At 40.6% G+C, this 22,396-nt stretch overlaps 1 protein-coding gene across 3 annotated transcripts; it reads left to right on the top strand.

The window, feature by feature from the left end:
* Positions 1-4: 4 nt before the first annotated feature.
* g6fl (g6f-like) lies at positions 5-21,434 on the top strand. 3 transcript variants are annotated; one of them, XM_053680601.1, is made up of 14 exons: positions 5-125; positions 737-825; positions 1,145-1,229; positions 7,154-7,489; positions 8,816-9,082; positions 11,469-11,504; positions 14,936-15,259; positions 16,031-16,285; positions 18,672-18,737; positions 18,830-18,958; positions 20,579-20,652; positions 20,747-20,773; positions 21,033-21,079; positions 21,262-21,434. In XM_053680601.1, the coding sequence occupies exons 2-14, from the start codon at positions 754-756 to the stop codon at positions 21,281-21,283; spliced, it is 1,740 nt and encodes a 579-aa protein (XP_053536576.1). In that variant the 5' UTR covers positions 5-125; positions 737-753; the 3' UTR covers positions 21,284-21,434. The 3 variants fall into 3 exon arrangements, with proteins under 3 accessions (XP_053536576.1, XP_017340213.2, XP_053536578.1); XM_017484724.3 differs by lacking the exon at positions 5-125 and having other exon boundaries at positions 698-825; XM_053680603.1 differs by lacking the exons at positions 5-125; positions 737-825; positions 1,145-1,229 and adding an exon at positions 3,700-3,854.
* The last annotated feature ends 962 nt before the right edge of the window (positions 21,435-22,396 follow it).

The raw sequence follows: 22,396 nt of genomic DNA, 5'->3' as shown, positions 1-22,396 counted from the left end.
TTGAATTTCCCCGAAGCGTTATGATGATTGTTTACAGCGTTTCTTCACAGAAACGAGGAACTATACAGTGTGAATAGGATAGGGATATAACACACTGTGTGTAACGTTAAAGGTGATTTGGACAGGTGTGTTGAGCAGGAAACTGACTCACAGTGCTTCTGTCGTGTAGAGAAGGCGATTTCACACCTGTTGTAGTCTTACACTCTCAACAAAAAAAATATGTACCTTTCAGCTGGGAATGTGGATAAAGGCTAGGGCACATTTTAAAAAGTTTTAAGGTGCATAATTGTACTGTAATTCTCTATTAGAGAATTGTTTTTTTTTTCTGTTAGAGGTGACAAGGAAAGGTATTTTGTTTTTGTGAGCTGTAAAGGGAGTAGGAAGGCATTTAACCAGTAACAGAACCTCGACACAAAACAAATTTTCAAAACGAAACGCAAAGTAAACTGGATCTGGAACCTAGCCTAGGTTTCTCAGAAATCATGACAGTTACATAGGTGTATGTACCTAGTCCTTACTCTAACTTCACGTGTCCTAAAATATAAGTGTAAACACTGTTCTTTGTTGTTTACGGACACCAAAAACAGACATAAAGATTTGAATGTTAAAATAGTGAAAACTTCAACACCATTGATTTCATAGTATTGAAATGTTATTTCGAAAAGCACAAATCGTACCTTAAGTACTTAGATTGAGCAGTCACATTAAATCCACCTCCTTTGTGCCGACAAAACAGCTCTGACCCATCGAGGCATGGACTACACAAGACCTATGAAGGTGTGCTGTTGTATCTGGCACCAAGACGTTCGCAGCAGAAAACTTTTGGTAGGTACTAACCACTGCGTACAGGGAACACCCCACAAGACCTGGCGTTTTGGCGATGCTCTGACCCAGTCGTCTAGCCATCACTATTTGGTGATGGTCGCTCAGATCCTAACGCTTGCCCATTTTTCCTGCTTCCAACACATCAACTTCGAGAACTGACTGTTCACTTGCTGCCTAATATATCTCACCTCTTGACAGGTGCCACTGTAATGAGATAACCAATGTTATTCACGTTTTAATGTTATGGTTGATCGGTGTATATTTCAGTGTTTAGAGATTCCATCCATCCATCCATCTTCTACCGCTTACTCCTTTTCAGGGTCACGGGGAACCTGGAGCCTATCCCAGGGCGCATCGGGCACAAGGCGGGGTACACCATGGACAGGGTGCCAGTCCATCGCAGGGTACAATCACATACACACTCACGCACCTATTCATACGTGTTTAGAGATTCACATTTTTAAATTCATGTTTTCAAACAGTCAAGCGTCTTCATTCAAATAGGGGTTTTCTTTCTGATGCAACCTGTCAAATTCAGTTTTCAAATTCACCATCTGGGCAACCCAGGAACAACCAAAGGCAATTAAGCTTGAAATGAGAGATTTTTGCATAGGGCTACTGAACTTCACTGGATGGCAAACTGGAACTGATGTATGAACTGGAAACAGAGGGAAAAGTCTGGATTACTGTAGTCCATCAACACAGATAGCATGTGCTAATTTGAGAAGTTGGAAAGGCTGGTGTTTAGACTGCCTCAGTGTCATTACTCTAAATATAAAGTAGAGGCTATATTAAGCCGGTCGTTGAAATTGCTCGGTATGTAGGAGTCAAAATGGAAATAACTGGGCTCTGTTTCCTGAGTGCAATTAATCATTGTGTATTAGAGCTATTGTGTGCGTAGAAGCAACACTGCCCCCCACCTGCTGCAGATACCTTTACCACAATACAAGCCAACGTGTCACTCGAAGCAAGTAATCATTTCGGCCTGCGTCCTGACACCTCAAGTGCGTATCTATTAGCAACATGTTTCTTCACCTGTGAGAAAATTATCGAGCAAATAATGCAGAAGAGTGATGAAGCCCTGTGCATTCCAAGCAGGGCCGATGTGCACCCTGTGTAAAGGCTCTGGATTGAAAGGATTTCTTAGGAATTCCTCCATATCTCTGGATTTCTTATTATAAGATTACAAAAAAAAACCAAATATAAGATTATTAAACCTATTTCAATTCATCTGTACTCACTTCAAGCTTGAAATAGTCTTGTTCTATCTGGCAGCTCATTTCGAGCATTTATTTCTAGAAAGAAGCAAAATTATTATTGAGACTAAACGAGAGAAAACTACAAGCTTGAAATGAGTAATAATGCCCAGAAATAGGTTCAATAATCTTATTTATGGTTTATTGTAATCTTATAATAAAAAATACTACATAAATTGGACTATTTTCAAGATGTTTTTTACTGTTTAAGATGACTTTTATTTTTGTACTGTAGAGTCTTTTCCTTTATCTGCTGCTGATAATGGGAATAAGTATCCATGTTCTTTATAGGTTTGCATAGGAAGAGTGTAGGAAGAAGATAACAAACTAGTTTCCGTGTCTAAACGTAACCCTTTTTTTTTTTTTTTTTTTAAATATCTTGTGGCTTGTCGGAAAAACCGTAGTCTTTTTAAGTTGTGAAATGAGAGAAGCCTGTTTATTTTCCATTTCAAAATCTCACGTGTTGGCAATTTGCACAGTTGATGATGCAGTGCGTGTCAAAAACTGAATGCGTGTACCTGCACTTGATTACTATAACAACCAAGGGACTTCATTTCAATCATTTCACTGCATGCCTGGCTCGTCTTCTGCCTATCATAGCTAATCCTTCACTCTCCCTCACTGTTCACACAGGGATCACGATATGTACACTGCCATAGCTCTCATTAACTACTCTTATCCTACTTTGTTGGCTCTGAAATTTTCTCTTTAATTCCTTTTTCTCCTATCTGTCTTTCACATTCCCCTCTTGGCTCTCATCCTCTATTTTCTAGCACTTTCATTTCTTTATTCTCTGGTCTCAAGTGGTAATTAGGGGATACGAGTGCTTAGCAGTGTGATAACTTTATTCGTTTTAATTAAAGACCTTTATAGGGATGGAGGCATTTTGCCCAGGAGCTAATGGCTAGTTCAGATATACAGTATTGTAGACCCTTAAATTCTCAGTCATGCTTGCTTATCACTGCCCAAATACACACACACACACACACAGTACACACACATGCACAGGTAGTTGCCTAGTGCACAGTTTTCACCCTTATTTGTATTCTTTGTGTGGGCAACGTGTGACCGAAGTTCAGCAGAAACAGATGGAAAAGGAGTGAGAGGTAATAACAGTCGATATGTACTTCAGTTTGTGCACCACAGAAATAATCTTACCAAGAGAAAAAATATCTTGCTTATTTAATGTTCCTGATCATGAGATGATTCTAAAACAAATATCAGATTATTAAGCCTATTTCTAGACATTATTGCGAAAGTTTTGTCTCAGAATAGTCCTAATAATCGTACATTTGTTTTATAATAATCTCATGATGAAAATATTGAATATATTTGCCATCTTTGAGGTATTTACACTTCGATAAGATATTTTCTACTCTATAGTGTGTGTGTGTGTGTGTGTGTGTGTGTGTGTGCGCGCATTTTATCGTCTGCAGAAAAAACTGTGTGCAGTTCTGTTTATCAATTCCTAACAGTACTGGTGTGTTTTCCTGTGTGAGTGTGAGTGTTGGAGTATGCAATTTTCACATCCATGTTATCCTGCATACTGTCAGAGTTTGCCCTGCCTTGGCAATTTCAAATTTAGTAACACACACACACACACACACACACACACATACACACGAACTGTAGTATCGAACACTTCCTACATGATGTCCAGTAACCATCGTACATGGCTCATAGATGAATGTAGCAGTATGAGTTCTTATTCTCTTCTTTTCACTCTCGCTTGCTTTTGTGAATGTTTCATCATTCCATCTATAGCGCAAAGAGGTAAGTTGTTCCGTTCAATTTTACAAGAAAAACGATTAAGAAAATCGCTTGTTCATGAATAATATAACGTAGGTTAAATCTATAGCTCGATACTGATAAATAAACGGTTCTTTTGGTTCATCCTTCTATGAGATCCATTAAAGGCTCTGGACTGTATGTAGAACCCTACGGCCGTGTTTCCTTATCAGAAAGCATTCCGAAGTAGGAATCTGAGAACCCATCACTGTCATGAGAACCCTTGAGGAACCTTTTTATAGAGTGTATATCTTGTGTATATATTAAAAGCATATCGTTTGATATATATTGTACTGTAGATCTGCAACACTATAACACAGGCTTATAGGAATGATGGACTTTTACTATCAAGTGTGTTAAGTCCTTTTTTATGGAAAAACATGAATAGTTTATCATTTTGTTAATATCATTTCGCATGTTTTGCCTCGCATCTCCGGAGTTGGGGGCTCGAATCTCGCCTCCGCCATGTGTGTGGAGTTTGCATCTCCCCGTGCTTCAGGGGTTTCCTCCGGGTACTCCGGTTTCCTCCCCAGTCCAAAGACATGCGCTGTAAGCTGATTGGCCTATCTAAATTGTCCGTAGTGTGCGAATGTGTGTGCGATTGTGCCCGGTGACGGGTTGGCATCCCGTCCAGGGTGTCCCTCGCCTTGTTCCCAGAGTTCCCTGGGATAGGCTCCAGGCTCCCCGTGCCCCTGTGTAGGATAAGCATAAGGATAAAATGGATGGATGGATGGATGGAAGTAATGAGGACATTCATTAATATTAGTATGATTACGATGACTACCTTTAGACAAGCTCTACAACTGCTGTACTTAAATCCTGAATAAAATATAGACATTGGAATGTTTTTAACACACCTAGTCTTTTACTTCATTTGCTATTTGAATATGTAACTATATTTGTAACTATTCTCCATTGTGCGTATATTGTTAGCTAACCAAACTAGGAACAAGGGCAGAGAAAGCATACTAATGAAAGTAGGGGGACTGTGTCAAATGTTACTGAATTAAAATTATGGAGGCAAAAATCTACTTGATAATATCTGCTTAAAATATCTACATTACTCAAACATGCTCAAGTATTTAAGAGAAAAATAAATAAGGAGAATAGTCATAAGGGGATTTTTTTTTTTTTTGCTAACTCAAACAAAGCTAGAATTTGGCTCGCTGGTTAGATAATGAAAAATTCTAAGGCACAAATCTTACGCCTTAGATCTCAGACGTTTGTTTGTCCGCCCTCGCGTCGACACAACACGCACTCATCGTGATTCTTTCGTGAACGCTCGTCGGAGATCTACGCGGAAGTGAAGATATTTTGTGAATAAAGACTTTTTTTTTTATGCGCACAAAGCATTCGTATCGCTTCATAAAACTGGGATTAAACCGCTGGAGTCACACGGATTACTTTTACGGTGGCTTTATGAACGTTTTAGAGCTTGAATGTTTTGGTTACTTGGACTGTAAATGGAGAGACAGAAATCTACCAGGTTTCATTAAAAACACCTTCGTCTGTGTTCCGAAGATGATGGAAAGTCTTATAGGTTTGGAACGACATGAGAGTGAGGAACTGATGACAGAATTTTCATTTTTTGGGTGAACTATCCCTTTAACTGAACATCCAAACTTTATTTAGTTTTGCTGGTGAATTTTAAAGGCTGATATTTCATGTTTGTGTGGGAGGCAAATGAGGTAGCTCATCCTGTATGACTCAGTATCACCAGCAAAAAAACAAAAAACAAACCTCTTACTCGGAATAAAAAGGAAAGAAAAGTCTCATGGCGTTTTGAGGATTGTAACGTGTCCGTTGAAGGTCAAAAAGGAGTAAGGAGTAAAAAAAAAAAAAAATATGTGGAAATGTACTTGAGTAAATGGACTGAATTTCAATGGGTCTTGAATAACGTGCAGATTTTCCAAAATAATTCTTAAGCACGATTACAGCGATTATAACAATGGTTTTCTTTTCTCGTTTCTTGTGAAATATGGCTCCCTTCACATGCAGAATTTGTAATTATATTGTATCTCAAGAGTTAATTCAGGTTAATTCAGAGTGCATTATGGAAGGGTTTTCACAGCGCCATTTGGTGACAGAAGAGGGGGGAAAACATTAATGTTTCAAGGACGCACATGTATTTTTCATTCTCCGCTGCCCAGGCGAACCGTCACACGACACAGAGACTTTCTTCCTTTCTTAATCTCCAAATTCCAAGAAACCCTCCACACAGACCTCTACTGCGTCATCTGATAAAACACAGTGGCACAGAAAACCATATTTGGTAGTAAAGTAAAACATGTTAAAACGTCTCATTGTTTTAGCCATCGACCGGACTCTTTATTGATTATTGTTGTGTTTCAGATCTAAATCTCTTGTCATGTTTGTTAAGAAATCAAGTGACATGTTATTTATTTTTACACCCATGGCAGCCAATCAAGAAAATCCTGCTTATATTGCAGAGTAAGCTTAAGGGTCACATTGTGCTGTGGACTGGTTTCAGCCCTGAATGTAGCTGTTGTTAGAAACGGGGCTGACAGGAAGGCAGGCAGTAAGATATTAAAGTCATTTATAGAAAGAAAAGAAGAAAAAAAAAAGATTGATGCTTGAGGGGTCCACATGCCATCCATTTTTCATTCCAGTCTTCCCAGGCCAACTGCTGCACGAACTTAGAGTGCTCTCAATTGTTAAGTAACTATGGCAGAAATGCTCTTACAAAACCCTGCATTATTTAAATGACTTAAAGGTAACATATATCTGGAAATGATTTCATTTAAGGACGTTAAAACTCTGGGATTTAAATATATATATATATATATAATATATATATGAGTCCCTTGTTGATCCAACATCCATCCATCCATCCATTTTCCGTACCGCTTTTCCTGCACAGGGGCACGGGGAGCCTGGAGTCCGTCCCAGGGAACTTGGGGCACAAGGTGGGGGACACCCTGGACGGGGTGCCAACTCATCACAGGGCACACATCACACACACATTCACACACTACGGACAGTTTAGAGATGCCAATCAGCCTACACCGCATGTCTTTGGACTGGGGAGGAAACCGGAGTACCCGGAGGAAACCCTCCCGAAGCACAGGGAGAACATGCACACTCCGTACACGCAGGGCGGAGGCGGGACTTTAACCCCCAACCTCGGAGGTGCAAATCACACGTGCTAACCACTAAGCCACCACGTTTGATCCAACAGTGCTTTTGAAATGTGAATATGTAATCATCAAACCTCCATTAATTCACTTCATAAATGTGATTTTTTTTCTTTCTTCTTCTTCTAGTTAATGCCTGGAGTGATGTGATCGTGGTGAAAGAAGGCGCAGACGTCACCCTGCGCTGCTCTGAGGAACTCCACGTAATCCCCAGGCAGGTCAAATGCATGATGATGCCAGCCGAGGGGACACCATGGACGATGCTGTTCTCAGTGAACATTAGCAGAGGGAAAGCGGACAGGGAGAAAATCATACACCATCAGGCAGGCAGAATTCTGGAGATATCTGATCATGTCTTCTTGCGATTTACCGCGACAATGCATAGTGTAGGACGCTACTCTTGCCTGCTGAACAAGGGGGACAGGACGTTCAATGAGAGGATTGTTCTTCTGGCTATTATTAAATGTTGAGTAGTCGCCTCTGTCTTTATCTCTGTTATGCACACAACACTCAATTTCTCTTCGTCTGGGTCTGAAGGTTGCTTGTTGTGCTAGTGGTACTGTATGAGCTGGCAGTCTGAGTCCATTACTAAGGTCTGTTTCATCACATTGCATTAATCAGAGAAGATCACATCTACAGAAGGCAAAAAAAATAAAAAGTAGCAAATATAATGCACAACACAACACAATGTGTTATTTACACAATGAAATACTATTTACTCGATAATATTCATTTACTTAATGTCAGGAAAGTGTCAATATTTGACAGGTGTAAATACGAATACAAAATATGTCATCGTGAGACTTGTTTTGTTTATTTAAAGCTTAATCAAATGTTATGTATACGTATAATATCCACATTTTGTTCCTTATCACACAGACATATCATTCTTGAATACTAAGTTGAGAATAAATGCATTACTGTCTGATCATTGATTTAAAAAGCACGAAACAGTAGCGGACAGTCGAGATCATACGTTTACATTCGCCTTACACAATCTGCAAAATCTCAATGATTAAAAATAAAAACAAGAGCGATCATAAAAATTGCATTTAGTTGTTTATTTAGTCCCGCCCTGAATAAGCTATTTCACATAACGGATGTTTACATATAGTCCACAAGACACGATACTAACTGAATTTACACAAATGAACCCGTTCAAAAGTTTACATACCCTCGATTGTTAACACTGTGTCGTTACCTGGATGATCCACGACTGTGTTTATGTCTTGTGAGAGTTCTTCATGAGCCCCTTGTTTTTCTTTAGCAGGTCTTCAAAAAAAATCCTCCAGGTCCTGCACATTCTTTGCTTTTCCAGCATCTTCTGCATATTTGACCCCTTTCCAACAGCGACTATATGATGTCGAGATCCGTCTTTTCACACCGAGTACGACTGAGGGACTCGTACACGACTATTACATAAGGTGCAGACATTCACTGATGCTCCAGAAGGCAACACGATACACTAAGAGCCAAGGGTGTGTAAACTTTTGAACAGGATGATTGTTATTAACACCAATCAAGCGTATGTATACTTCTGAACGGGTTCATTTGTGTGAATTCAGTTATGATTGTGTCTTGTGGACTATATGTAAACATCTGTTATGTGAAATCTGTTATTTTTATTGTTGAACTTTTTGCAGATTCTTCAAGGGGTATGTAAACTTATGACCTCAACTGTATAATATATAATGTGGCGTCTGTGGTACTGACTACTACAAGTTAATGTTACAAATATTTCAATTGAAAGCTCATCTACAATATCTGTATATATGTGTGTGTGTGTGTCAGTGTCCTTAGCTCCAGCTACTGTCATTCCCATTGACAGTACCGCGAGGTTGAAAGCTGAAGTATCTCCCTCCTATGCCGTAGCGGGTGGGACGTGGCTCTCACGCACCGGTTCCCCGTTACTCACGGACATGTCCTCGGCAGGCACCCTGCTCACCAAACTGCCCCGTTTCACCTCCAGAGACAGCGGCACGTACACCTGCAACATTACGGTGGACGGCCGAAGCGGCAAACCTGTCTACAGCTACACACTCAGTGTGACAGTGTCTGGTGAGAAATCTCATTCACCTGAACGCACTACTCAGTTTAGATCATACACAGTATGTGCTCTCATACAGGTACAGCCATGCAACATTTATATATACACCAATACATATATTTATACACCCTGCTCATTCATGCAATTATCCAATCAGCCAATCATGTTGCAGCAGCGCAATGCATGCTCTCATGGTCAAGAGCTTCAGGTAAGGTTCACATCAAGCATTAGAATGTTATCTCGGTGACTTTGACCGTGGCATGGTTGTTGGTTTGGCTATTTCAGAAATTGTCCAGAAGACTGGAACTTGATGTTGTCTTCTGCGGTTGTAGCTCAAGGTTCGACAAATTGTGTGATGCTTTTCTGGTTGTAAAGAGTGGTTATTTGAGTAACCGTGGCCTTCCTGTTAGCTCAAACCATTTAGACATCTCTCATTCAACCTGAAGATCTGCTGCTCCCTGGATGTTTTGTTTGTTTGCTTTGCACAACATTCTGTGTAGAGACTGGCGTGAAAATCCCAGAAGATCGGCCGTTTCTGAAACACTCAAAGCAGCCGATCTGGCACCAACGACCATGCCAGTGAGATCATATTTATCTCATATTCGATGTGACTGAAGCTCTTGACCTGTATCTACACGATATCTTGCACTGCTGCCACATGATTGGCTGATTGGACACGTGCATGAATGAACACGTACACAGGAGTTCCTAATAAATGTTTACGAGTGCATTAAGTTGCGAAAGCCACTAGTCGAATAAAGCCTTGCCTCGTCTGAGAAAGCGGTGGTGAGGCTAATTGTAGCTGGGTGGAGAATATTTCATAAGACCAAGCATGAGTGTTAAGATTATGAGCCCTGGGGGGTGTTTTTTTTTTCTTCAGTGTGAAAATAGATTTAGCTTGAAGTCACTTGGGGAAAATGCAGGAGACTATAAAATGTCTCCAGCTCACAAGTGATATGGGATTCGATAGAAATGTTCAATTCTGAGAGCAAACAAGAGATTACGGAAAGGCAGCAGTGACTGAAATCAGACTCTGGAAAAACTCAGACGAGCACATAAAGCTTTGTGTTCTAGCAATATGTTTAGTGCTGTTCCGGTTTTACTAAAAAAAAAAAGATGCCTGCTCAGGCATCTCCAGTGTGGGATAAGTCAGTGATCTCTTGCTCAAATATCAGAGTGAGTGTAAAGCTCACGAACGAGTGATCCTTTCTTCTACTAATACAGAGACAAACCTTACCTGATTAATGGCAGTCAACAATGGTGGAAGACAACAGTTCCTCAAAGTACACGGCTCAGTAAAGAACCTTCGTTCCCATGTACGATGTATAAACCAAATTAGCTGTGTTAGATGTTTTACCACGAAACCCAAACTTTTTATTGTAAGTCAGACTTGTGACGGATCGTTATTGTGTAATGTTTCTTGAGAAATCACGAGGAGGAGTTCCCAGTATGTCCCAATGGAATGACCGGTTATGTCATTCAATATGGCGTATAAACCAAATACATAACAAATCAACTGTCTCATAAAGTCTGACCCGAGTTAATCAGGTAACTATTTGCAAGTTAAATTCCACAAATGCCATTTGCTGATCCTTGTACCACAATGCAATTGAAAGGTTCAATTCTGATTGGTCAGCAACTTCAGTGCTGGCTGCAAGGACAATCACAGATTTATTGTATATTCATGCACTTATATATATATATATATATATATATATATATATATATATATATATATATATGTATGTATATATATATGTATATATATATATATATATATATATATATATATGTATGTATATATATATATGTATATATATGTGTATATATATGTATATATATGTTTCTATAGTAACAGCTGATTCACAGGAACTTGTTTGGTGGACACTCGAAATAAATGAATTTATTATTTTTTTAAAAAGTGTTCTTGTTATAACAGTAAAGTTTTCTGTGAGGAGAAGTTGGGAAGGAGTCTCCAGCGTCAGTGCCAAAGTGTCAAAGTTTTCCGACTCTGCCCCTTGCGGTTTCTTGTACACTTGACAGGTCGTCTTTTGTTTTGTCTACTTAACTTAAGAGACTTGTAAAGTTTAGAAATGTTTATAGATCTAGAACAGAAGTGATACCAGGAACTAACTTGTTGGACGTGTATGACCTGTTCTTTAATACATAACAGAATGATGAGTATTTTTGTCAAACTGCTGTGGTGTGTGGAATAAAACACTTTGGGGCGTGCGGTCATAGGAAAACTCGGCGAGAGAGCTCACACGACACGATCGGTGATTGTTTTCCTATAACGGCATTGCTTGTCATGTTTTATTCCTTATTTTAAAAATGATGGCAGCCAGTGGCAGTAAATATATACACACTCTCTTTCTCTCTCTTTCCTTCTTATTACAGATAAGGACGTGGCACAGTTCCCAAATATTACATATGGTAAGACTTTCTGCCTCCATTGTCTCAGCCATGCTCGACACTGATCAGCACACGGTCTTACACACGCTGCCATCTCATCAGTCTCACACCATCTGGTTCCGCCTGAAACCACTTCTGCTAATCCAAACATTCTACATCATCAAGCAAACATCATGCCACATGCTTCAGCACACTCGCTCACTGGCTAAATCCCAACTGGCTCCTTACTGGACATACAGTGTGTGCACTATATTAAGGACAGAAGGTGCTATATATACCCCCCCCCCCCCTCCCCCCCAACACACACATATACAGAGGCACGTCAGAGAGCACAATGCATCAGAGTATACAGCACTGGGTCATGTGATTTTGAGGAACTAATACCGTCATTCCCATGCCTCTACTTCTCTTCCTGTCTTCCTGCTCTCAGTGCGCTCACGCTCACACTCACAACGCTGTGTTCACATGACTGTCTGTACAACAACGCCTCTAAAAACGACTAGCTGCTCTGTGGATCACTGCGAATCAAACCGAATGATGTTTTTGCCTCATCACTATTAACGTCCCACCACGAGTGCTGACTTTTCATTCCCTTCTGTTTCATTTCCGGTTTTTTTTTTTAACAAGCACGCATTGACTTGCCCTTGTTATTTTCTTTAGAGGAAATCCCCATTGGGGCTGTAACTGTATTTTAACAGCTCATACAGTATGAGCGGCTATAGATGAGCTGTTGAAGGGCAGAAAGTCAGAAAGCGGTAGATTTTAACAGCAGAATGTACTCGGAAGCCTTGGGGGTTTGACGCAACTTCCTTGTCAAAACATCAGATAATAAACAGACAGCTGATAAGTCTAAGCAGGAGCAATATAATACCTGATATGTTTATATATTTATATATATATATATTTTTTTTTGCTACACAAGATCAGATTGCGTTTTATTGGCTGAACACTTGTACATGTAACATTAACATCTGTACATGACAGCTGATACCACTAGTAGCTAACAAGGACAAGAGTTTTGCACAGGACAAATGTTGACCATGTTAATGTTAGTTTAATCAGTTAAACTCCCTCGGCATGCCGAACGGTCTAGACATACATTCCATTCTCTGTAGCTAGAGAATAACTTACTGGATAATTTGCTGCATTTGTGGGCGGCCTGGGAAAACCCTTCATATTAATACTCGTATTTATAATACTATATGTAGTAGTTCTGAAACCTGCCTCTCAACCACATGGAAGGCTGCAGCTTTTAAAATATGGTTACCTCCAAAAGTGAAAATGTCTTTTAAAAAATGAATTAATTAATTAAAATGAAAGCGTTTAAAGATCCCCCTGTCCTATCTCCCCACTTAGGCCATTTATGGTGGGCACGGTGGCTAGCATGTTTGCCTTGCACCTCCAGGGTTGGGGGTTCGATTCCCACCTCTGCACGTTCTCCCCGTGCTTCAGGGGTTTCCTCCAGGTACTCCGGTTTCCTCCCCAGTCCAAAGACATGCGGTGTAGGCATCTCTAAATTGTCTGTAGTGTGTGAATGTGTGTGTGATTGTGCGCTGCGATGGGTTGGCATCCCGTCCAGGGTGTCCCCCACTGAGTCCCCTGGGACAGGCTCCGGACTCCCTGTGACCCTGTGTAGGATAAGCGGTACAGAAAATGGATGGATGGAAGGTCATTTATACATTTCCAAACTATACCCACTGTCATCTGTACAGAGAGTGTGTAAGTGCTCTTCTCTGTGTTGATGATGATGATGTGACAGCGCAGGAGCATCGCAGGCATTTTGACAGCCGGTATCTGATTACAAACTGACATGTCATATCATCACATTCACTGTGTGAGAAAATCACACTTTTGGAGCTCTTTAGGCAGACTGCATTTTTTTTTTTTTTTTTACTCTTTACCTGATATAATTTTTGCAGGAGGACAGCCAAGGAAATTTGGGGGAAAAAAACAATTTTGGTCAAAACCAGTGGGTTCCAGTGGATTTTCCCAGACCACGAGATGTGATGTTTTTGTTCAGTTAGGAGAAGAACTGGGAATGATTTAGGCCGAGGTGATCTAATCAAGCTTTAATGTTCAGCAGAAACCAGAAAGACTTTATTTTGTTCGCCGTACATTCCCGATTGAGAAATCTGCTCCAAAAGTTTGATGTACAGTCCCCTCCTGAAACTATTGGAACAAATCATTTGTTTGTGCTATACACCAAAAACATTTGGGTTTGAGAGCAAAAGATAGAAAATAGACAAGAGTTTAGGATTTCAGCTGGTATTTACATCTAGATGTGTTAAATAACGTACAACATTGAACCTTTTATATCAGACCACCCAATTTTTAGGTGAGCAAAAGTATAGGAACAGATATAAACAGCGCTGGGGGCTGATTGGCATTTCCAAATTGTCCGTAGTGTGTGAGTGTATGTGTCCGATTGTGCCTTGTGATGGGTTGCCACCCCATCTAGAGTGTCCCTTGCCTTGTGCCCCGAGTTCCCTGAGATAGGCTCCAGGCTCCCCCACGACCCTATGTAGGATAGGACGTACAGAAAATGGATGCATGGATCACGCCTGCGACTCATCACCAAATTGTCGGTTTCTTCTTTTGTGACGAAAGTCTGGAAAAAGGCTTTTACTGCAGTCCCTTTCAGTTCTGGGGGGTTTCTCCCTTCAGTCTCCTCTTCAGGAAGTGAAATGCATGCTCAGTTGGATTAAGGTCCGATGATTGTGTTGTCTCCACACTTTGACCTTTCCATCATTTTACTAGAGGTTAATCTTGATTCCAGAACTTTTCATCTCTCTGTATCTCTTTGTGAATTCCAGTCTGGCTTTCTGATTCGTACTGCTGATGAGGGGGTTTCCTTCTCGTGGTATGGTCTCTACATTTCTGCCCTCAGAAGTGTTCTTCGAACGATGGATTGTGATACCTTCACCCCGCCCTCTGGAGGTTGTTGGTGACGTCACAGACTGTAGTTTTTGGGGTTTTCTTCACAGCCCTCACAACGTTTCTGTCATCAGAAGCTGTTGGTGTTTTCCTTGGCCGGCCCATTTGGTGTCTGTTGCTCAGTACACCAGTGCTTTCTTTCTTTTTCAGACCATCCTGTCAGTCACATGCTCCAATATTTTTGTTCACCTACAAATTGGGTGGTCTGATACAAAATGTGCTATGTTCCTGGGTTGTTCAACACATTCTACATATAAATACCAGACACGAAAAGCTGTAATTCTGAACTCTCTTTTCATATTTATCTTTTGATCTCAAACCCAAATGTCTCCAGTCTACAGCGAAAAAATTCAAAACGGCCTTGCGGTTCCATTAGTATCGGAAGGAGATATAAAGGTTGTGTGGTCTGATACAAAAGTGGAAGTCAAATAAGTTTTCCTTCCTGCATTTCTCTTGTGCCTATTCTGATCTACTTTCTGTACTTCATTTCTCTCATTTCTCTCATGTCTCCCCATCAGGACCACTGTACAGTCTGGCAGCTCTGTCTCTGTCAGCTGTTACACTCCCATGCGCCGACATCAGTGGTGACTACGTCCTGCTCTACTGGTGGCCTCCTGATTCACCAGACGCAAAGCCAAAGCTGATCTTCCAGTTTGACCGGTGGAGGGATTCCAGGACGCAGTCTGATTTCTTTGTCGAATTGCACAACCACTCCTCTGTGCTTTCTGGGAACTTCTCCTTCCTTCTGAGGCCGGAGTTGAAAGACGCAGGACGCTATCAGTGCGAGGTCTTCAGGGATGACCAAGTTTTTGCCCAGATCACAGTACTGACTGTTTTAAATGGTAACAAGATACACTGCACATTTGTTTTTTAAACACACACACGACAATACAAAATGAGCCCAAATTAAGACATACTCGATCATTTAAATGTTATGGATCAATATGGGGGGGGGCACGACATGTGTGTGTGTGTGTGTGTGTGAGTCCTAGCACCTCCTTTAACACTGGTTTTCTGTTTAGACCGCATACACACTCCACGCAAATTACAATACTGTCATTGGGTTTGTTTTCACAATTACACAGTCTCTGAAATCAATCACCAGTGATCAGCATACACCAGCCTATCATTCTCTGCGCATTCATTTTCATGCCATCCATCACTCTCTCTCGATCTCTTTCACACTCTCGTTCTCGCCCTATCTCGCTCGCGCTCTTTCTCTCTTTCTTGTTCCTCTCCTGCTTTTCATTCACCATCATGTCTTTGCCTTTCAAGGACCCCATCTCTGTTTCTCACACGCTAATATAATGGCTTTTAGTAGGCCTCATTAAAGATCTCATTATGTGTAATTACACCTGCTGCCAGTCGCCGCTGACGGCGCTGGCGGCTCTGCCATTACTGTGGAAACTGGTGGGCTCAATTAGGCCAGGATTGATTCTGATTTGAGTGGAAGAAGACACCGTGCATCAGTCATGGTCAGCTCCGGTTGGTCTGCTCTCCACCTAGCTAATGAATACACATCAACTTAACCCTACTTTTTCTGTTATTATTCCTCTATGCATCTGAAATCTGAGAACTGGTCTCTCTCTCTCTCTCTCTCTGTGTGTGTCCAGGCTATAGCACACGCTCCTCTTCCTCCATAGAGCTGAACTGTGCGTATGCCGAGCGTTCTCAGATAAATTCTGTAAAATGGTCGCACATCCAGAGGCCTAAGCTCCGGCTGCCTGCGAGTGCAGTTCTGGGTCGGATGATCATCTCAATAGATCTCCCACTAACCCCAGTTACAGCCGGCCAGTATGCCTGCACTCTGAAACTAAACAACGGCCAAACAATCAGATATCTGTACACTGCCTTGATGCCTTCTACAGGTAAGAGGACACACCTCAAGACACATCTCAAAATCCTCATATGACTCATTACAAGTTTTAAATAAATATGGCTAGTAAATGTCTAAACAGTCCCAATGTTTCTTGCTCTTGTCTCGTGTAAACATTTTGGTCAATATCATTGTGTGGATAGAAATCCATGCCCAGGAAGCTAGAGACAGCAGGCCCAACATACAAAATCTCTTTATTTAGGCTTTGCCAGTAATCCTGTTTAGAGTCCTAAGCAAGGGTCAAAACTTTTGCCAGACATGGTCACCACAGGCACCATCCATAATCATTTCCACAAATAGGCAGGCTGAGGTCAGAAGCAGGAATCAGAAAGCATGCTGGACCAGGGAAATACCGAAACAAGGAAACACAGTCACCAGGGGAATCTGAGCTAGAAACTTTTTATGACTGCTTCTAAACGTGTCGAGGAGAGAGCGTGAAAAAAAGAAAGTGAAAGATGAAGTGATAACAAGTTATTTTTGTGTGTGTGTGAGTCGCACATCATTATTCTTGCAGTGCAGCAGATCAGGGAGTGGAATTCCACGGGTCACTAAAAAGGTCAAATTCCAAAGTCCTTACATTCACTTACTCAGTGGTCTGTCACATTAATTACAGCCAATCTAAGACTATTAAAATTTTATTAAAGCCTATAATCATGCTCCCACTAAGATATAAAGCAGATCCCATAACCCAAGTCACCTTTTGATGACTCTGGAGGGCTGTAAGGCTCCACTGATTGATTCAAATTGCTACACTAGTCACAGTGTTCACAATAGCAGGTTTAGCACGTTTGCCTGGCACTACTGGGGTCGGGGATTCGATTCCTGCCTCCGGCCTGCATGCGTGGAGTCTGCGTGTTCGCCCAGTGCTTCGGGGGTCTCCTCAGAGTATTCCGGTTTCCTCCCCCAGTCCAAAGACATGCGGTGTAGGCTGATTGGCATGTGTTTGGTGATTGTGCTCTGTGATGGGTTTGCACCCCTTTCCAGGGTGTCCCCCGCCTTGTGCCCCAAGTTGGCTGGGATAGACTCCAGGATCTCTGTGACCCTGTGACATACCTTCTATTCATTTATAGTTATGTTTAATGTCGTGGAATGTCCACGAAACAAGTTAGTTCCTGTTATTACTAGTATTGTAACAGTATAAACACTATAAACTGTCGTTCCTCAACCAACTATGACGATTGTCAGGTCAGAGAGAAACCACAAAGCCGTCCATCTTAAAAGACCTTTAAGCCTCAGGAAACTAAAAGCCAGTCTGTTTGTTTTTTGTGCTTCTGTTTTTGTGGAAAAAAGCTTGGCGAAATTGCAGTTGCACGCATTTGTTTCGCACTGCCTTAGACAGTGATGTTTGTTGGTAAATTAGACCGTTTAGCTGTACTCATGTTCGACACATGACTCGAAGAGGGCTTTGGCTGAATGCATTCAGCAATTTCGAAAACTTTCGAAAAATCGCGAGCGCCTTCGAATATCTCTGAGTATGCTTGACTTTGCGTTCATTTCTGCGATCGGGGGAAAAAAAATTTAAAAAACGTGAAATCCTGGAGGGACTGAAAAGCTACAGCTTTACTTCTGACTGTTACAGAACACTGACACTGGAGACTCTTTCCAAAAATGCTAAATAAACATCTGACAGGAAACTCCACCATCTTAACAGCTACACCTATCTATCAATTTGATTATGTCAAATGTCTGCCATACAAATCCCTGTGCAAGTTGTTACCATAGAAACCATATTGTGTTAGGAAGATTGCGTCAATATAAACCTTGCAGCTGGAACTGCTGTCAGAGTTGCTGTTGTAGAAAATTCAATCAGCAGCTTCTGACCAATCAGATTAGAGAATTCAACAGCCCTGTGGTGTAAAGTGTCATCTTTCCAATAGTGTTTGGCTATGATTAGATTTTGATTTGACCCCCCCCCCCCCCTTCCTTCCTGCTGCTAGGCTGCCAGAAGTGTCCTTGGTTGTTACAGGAACACAATATACATGAAAAGTTGTACCTCTCTTTGCATGTCAGCTCACTGCATGTAAATCCAGCTCAGGCCCATTTCCTCATCATGGTGTGGGGATTTTGAATACACATTACGTAATGCCATTCATCATTCTTCCTCCCTCCCTCCCTCCCTCCCTCCCTCATTCCTTCCTTCCCTCTCAGAACTCATCTGAACTGTGATGGGTGTTTAGGAATTTCCACTCATGATATCACTTCATTTTGTTTAATTGTAGAAAGTTTATGTGTGTATCTGTAACTGCACAGATTCTGAGATACGGCACAATCTATTTCCAATAATAGAGAACCTCTGTGGTGTTTTTTTTTATTATTATTATTTTATGGAAATGAATGGAGTCAAGGCTCATATTTCTCCCTCTTTGTGTCTGTTACAGAGCCACCTTGCTGTGTGAGTGAGCTGCCTCATGAATTAACCACCGTCTCTCTACTGCAGCCTACTGGTGAGAATTACACACCATCGCACTTCCTGACACCCATTACATTTCCATCACCTGTCTCATTCTCTATCTGTCTGTCTATTCTTCTTTTCCAGACGGTTACAGTCCACCTGAGCTATCCGTTCTTCTCCAATCTCTCTCTCTTCTCCTCTTTTTGGTACCCGTGGTTGCTGTTGCTGTCGGAGTGTTGCTATGGAGACGAGGACCTTGCACCTTCCCTCAGAGTGAGTCCTGTCGTTCGTCTTTTTTTTTTTTTCTTTCTTTTTTTTTTCTGAATACTGTCAGCTCACCCTGACTGGTCAGGATGAATATTGGAAGATTGGAAGGGATCGATAGTGTTTGTATACTATATGGTATATTCCGTCTCAAGTGGTGCGATACAGTTTGACACAAGTGAGCGTCACACAAGTCACTTACTGCTTTTATCGCAGGAGAAACATCACCACAGCTCTGTTTCTGACAATGTTCATTTGTAAAACTGAACACTGTAATTCCATATTTGGATCAAATCTATTCACGCACAGCAACTGTACACCTGTACCAACATGAAAGATCAGGGTGGTCCTTCAAATCTGGCCCTCGAGGTCCACTGTCCTGCAGAGTTTACCTCCAATCTCAAACTCACAATTTTTTTACAGCAGAATGCTACTATAGAGGACTTATTTCTTTGAAAATTTCAGGTCGTATCTGGTCCCCCACCAGAGATATTCAACCTTAAATGAGTCAACTTTTTTTTTTAAAAATGCACTTTCTCGCCCACATGAAGAAAATAAATACATAAGAGAAGTCTCAAATCTGCATGCACACTATACATACCTAGGTATCCCATAAAAAAAATTAAGACCGCGACTCGAACCGTTCCCATTACAAATTGACCCTAAATGTAGAACTGTGAGCAATCTTGAGCATTACATTTGGACTTAAGTGGTAAGTTTGTTCAATGTACTGGTTCATGCATTTATTTCCTCACACCTTGACTATTGCAATGCTCTCCTTATTGGCCTACCTGCTAATTCTACTGCAAGGTTGCAATATATTCAAACCTCTGCGGCTAGACGATCTCACACATACTAAGCGCTCAGCTCACATTACTCCAATCCTGTCTGAACCGCATTGGCTGCCAGTTTCATTTCGCATTAAATATAAAAAATATCCCGCTCACGTTTAGATCCCTTCACGGTTTGGCACCTCTCTATCTTAGAGCACTGCTTCTCCCCTACAACCCGCCCCGCCATCTCAGGTCCTCTGGGCTCGGACTTCTCTCTGTCCCTAGATGTCGTCTCTCAACCATGGGTGGCAAGTCTTTCAGTGTTGTAGCACCTACAATCTGGAATTCTCTCCCTCTCACTCTTCGCAGCATCACATCCATCTCCGAGTTCAAATCCCAATTAAAAATGTATCTTTTTTCTCAGTGTTATCTGTCCTAATCTGTTAGAATGCATTTTCCCAGTGACTGTACTGTGTATTTCTTTTCTGTGTTTGGTTGCACTTTGTTTTTCACATTGTGTGTTTGTCCATGATTGCTCATTGTTTATGTTTTGTATTTTAAAGCGTCCTTGAGCTCTGGAAATGTGCTATATAAATTAAACATATTATTATTATTATTATTATTATTATTATTATTATTATTATTATTAAGGCTAAGGAACAAGAGTGTGCAGAATGTTTATATATGCCCATGTTCCATATATATATATATATATATATATATATATATATATATATATATATATATATATATATATATATATATATATATATGTATACATATAGATAGATAGATAGATAGATAGATAGATAGATAGATAGATATAATATGTGTGTCTGTGTGTGTGTGTGTGCAGATGTGGAGCGTACTCTGTCTCACTACTCTGGTGAAGTGGAGAACATCTATGAAAATCCTGAGGACCTGAGACAGGTGATTTCTGGTATCTACTGGTATCACCTTTGCACAAACCATCTCATTCATTCTCATCATTCTCATATTCCCTGTTTCTGTTTTCTCCCCGCAGTCCCCGCCACAAAATGCAGTATATATGGTGAGTTATCACTGCATGTGCCTCTCATAGACCGATACTGAAGGATCCGTTAAATACGTGTATGTTTGTGTGTCAGAGGGTTAGGGCCCGCCTTCTGCTTACTGCCGGTTGTATATTAGCAATATTAGCAGATGAACTAGGTCAAACCTTAAAATGTCAAACAGTAAATCTGAATCTGCTCCTCCCTCTCTCTCTCTCTCTCTCTCTCTCTCTCTCCTTCCCCTCCCCTTCATCATTTTCCTCTCCTCCACCTCTGCAGGATCTGAAGCTCACGGGCGAGACGGATGTTTATAGGGAATTAGACAGGTGAGAAATGATTGACTGTGAGGCACACAAGGAACATGATTTAGTGCTGTCACTGTCCCTATTACTGCACCTTCCAGTCCATCAATCAGCATACATTAACATTAATGTGACCGTCTGGCGTGGCTTCTTCTCTCACTGTGTGTATGTGTGTGTGTGTGTGTGTGTGTGTGATTTCCTTTCAGATATGACCAGAGCTGTGGTTAAGTTTGCGCACTCGGATGAATATAAGGTGCCATTGAAAATGTATATTGTGCTGTCATGTAATGGTTAATGTTTATCACTGAAGACGTGTACATAATGTTGCTTAATGGTGAGAACTGATCAATCATAATAAATCATCATGGTGGGTTTTGAATTTGTTAAAAGCTTTCTGTATTTCCTAATTAATTATAATAAAGACCACCAGTGTACATTATAACAGGTGTGTTTGCTCCCACTAACCAAAAAAAAAAGAAAAAAGAAGAAGAAAAAAATACCAACGAGATCGACAAGTAATACATTTCTAACCCAAACCTTGAGATATTGAAGTTATTTTCAAGATAAACATACCTACAGGAGAGCGCTGTGGGGATGGTGGTGGTGGTGGAAGCATTGCCAACTCACAGCGCCAGCGTCTCAGGTTCATTCGTGAGCTCGAGTGGAGTTTCACCCCATGCCCTCATGGTTTGTCCTCCAGGTTCTCCGGTTTCCTCCAACTGCCCAAGAACATGAGAGTAGGTGAATCGGCTACACTAAATTTACTCCGTAGCTGTAAATGACTGTGTGAATGTGTGTGTACATGGTGCCTTGTGATCCTGGCCAGGATAACACGGTTACTGAAGATGGCATGGATATGAATAGACATATCTAGACCGTTTACCTGCCCGGAATCATCCACAGTGAGAATTGTTTATGCAAATTTGCATGCAAAACTCTATATACCCTAAGGACAAAATGAAGTATGCAATAAAAATTTAATTCATAGCAACAGGACATTTGGTGTGATGGGCTTTACAGATATTCATTCAATGTCACAAGTAACACACACGGTATAATGATGCATGTTTTGTCATTAATATGATATATATATATATATATGTATATATGTGTGTGTATATATATATATATATATATATATATATATATATATATTTATATTTATTTTTATATATATATATATATATTTATTTATATTTATTTTTTTATATATATATATATATATATATATATATATATATATATATATATATATATATATATATATATATATATATATACAAAGTAAGTAAATTGAACAGTTTTGGCTCATTTGATTAATCCAAAAATACTTCACAGGAT

The sequence above is a fragment of the Ictalurus punctatus genome, chromosome 1, assembly GCF_001660625.3.
Source record: "Ictalurus punctatus breed USDA103 chromosome 1, Coco_2.0, whole genome shotgun sequence".
Lineage (NCBI taxonomy): Eukaryota > Metazoa > Chordata > Actinopteri > Siluriformes > Ictaluridae > Ictalurus > Ictalurus punctatus.
The sequence above is the reverse complement of the archived record's forward strand: the minus strand, read 5'-3'. Positions and strand labels throughout refer to the sequence as shown.

Bases quoted from the DNA above. Each gene is read 5' to 3' on its own strand.
- g6fl (XM_053680601.1), top strand. From the start codon at position 754: ATGGACTACACAAGACCTATGAAGGTGTGCTGTTGTATCTGGCACCAA. The intron at 11,505-14,935 runs GTAAGACTTTCT...TCTCCCCATCAG, and splicing joins GTTCCCAAATATTACATATG to GACCACTGTACAGTCTGGCA. The intron at 21,080-21,261 runs GTGAGAAATGAT...ATTTCCTTTCAG, and splicing joins GTTTATAGGGAATTAGACAG to ATATGACCAGAGCTGTGGTT.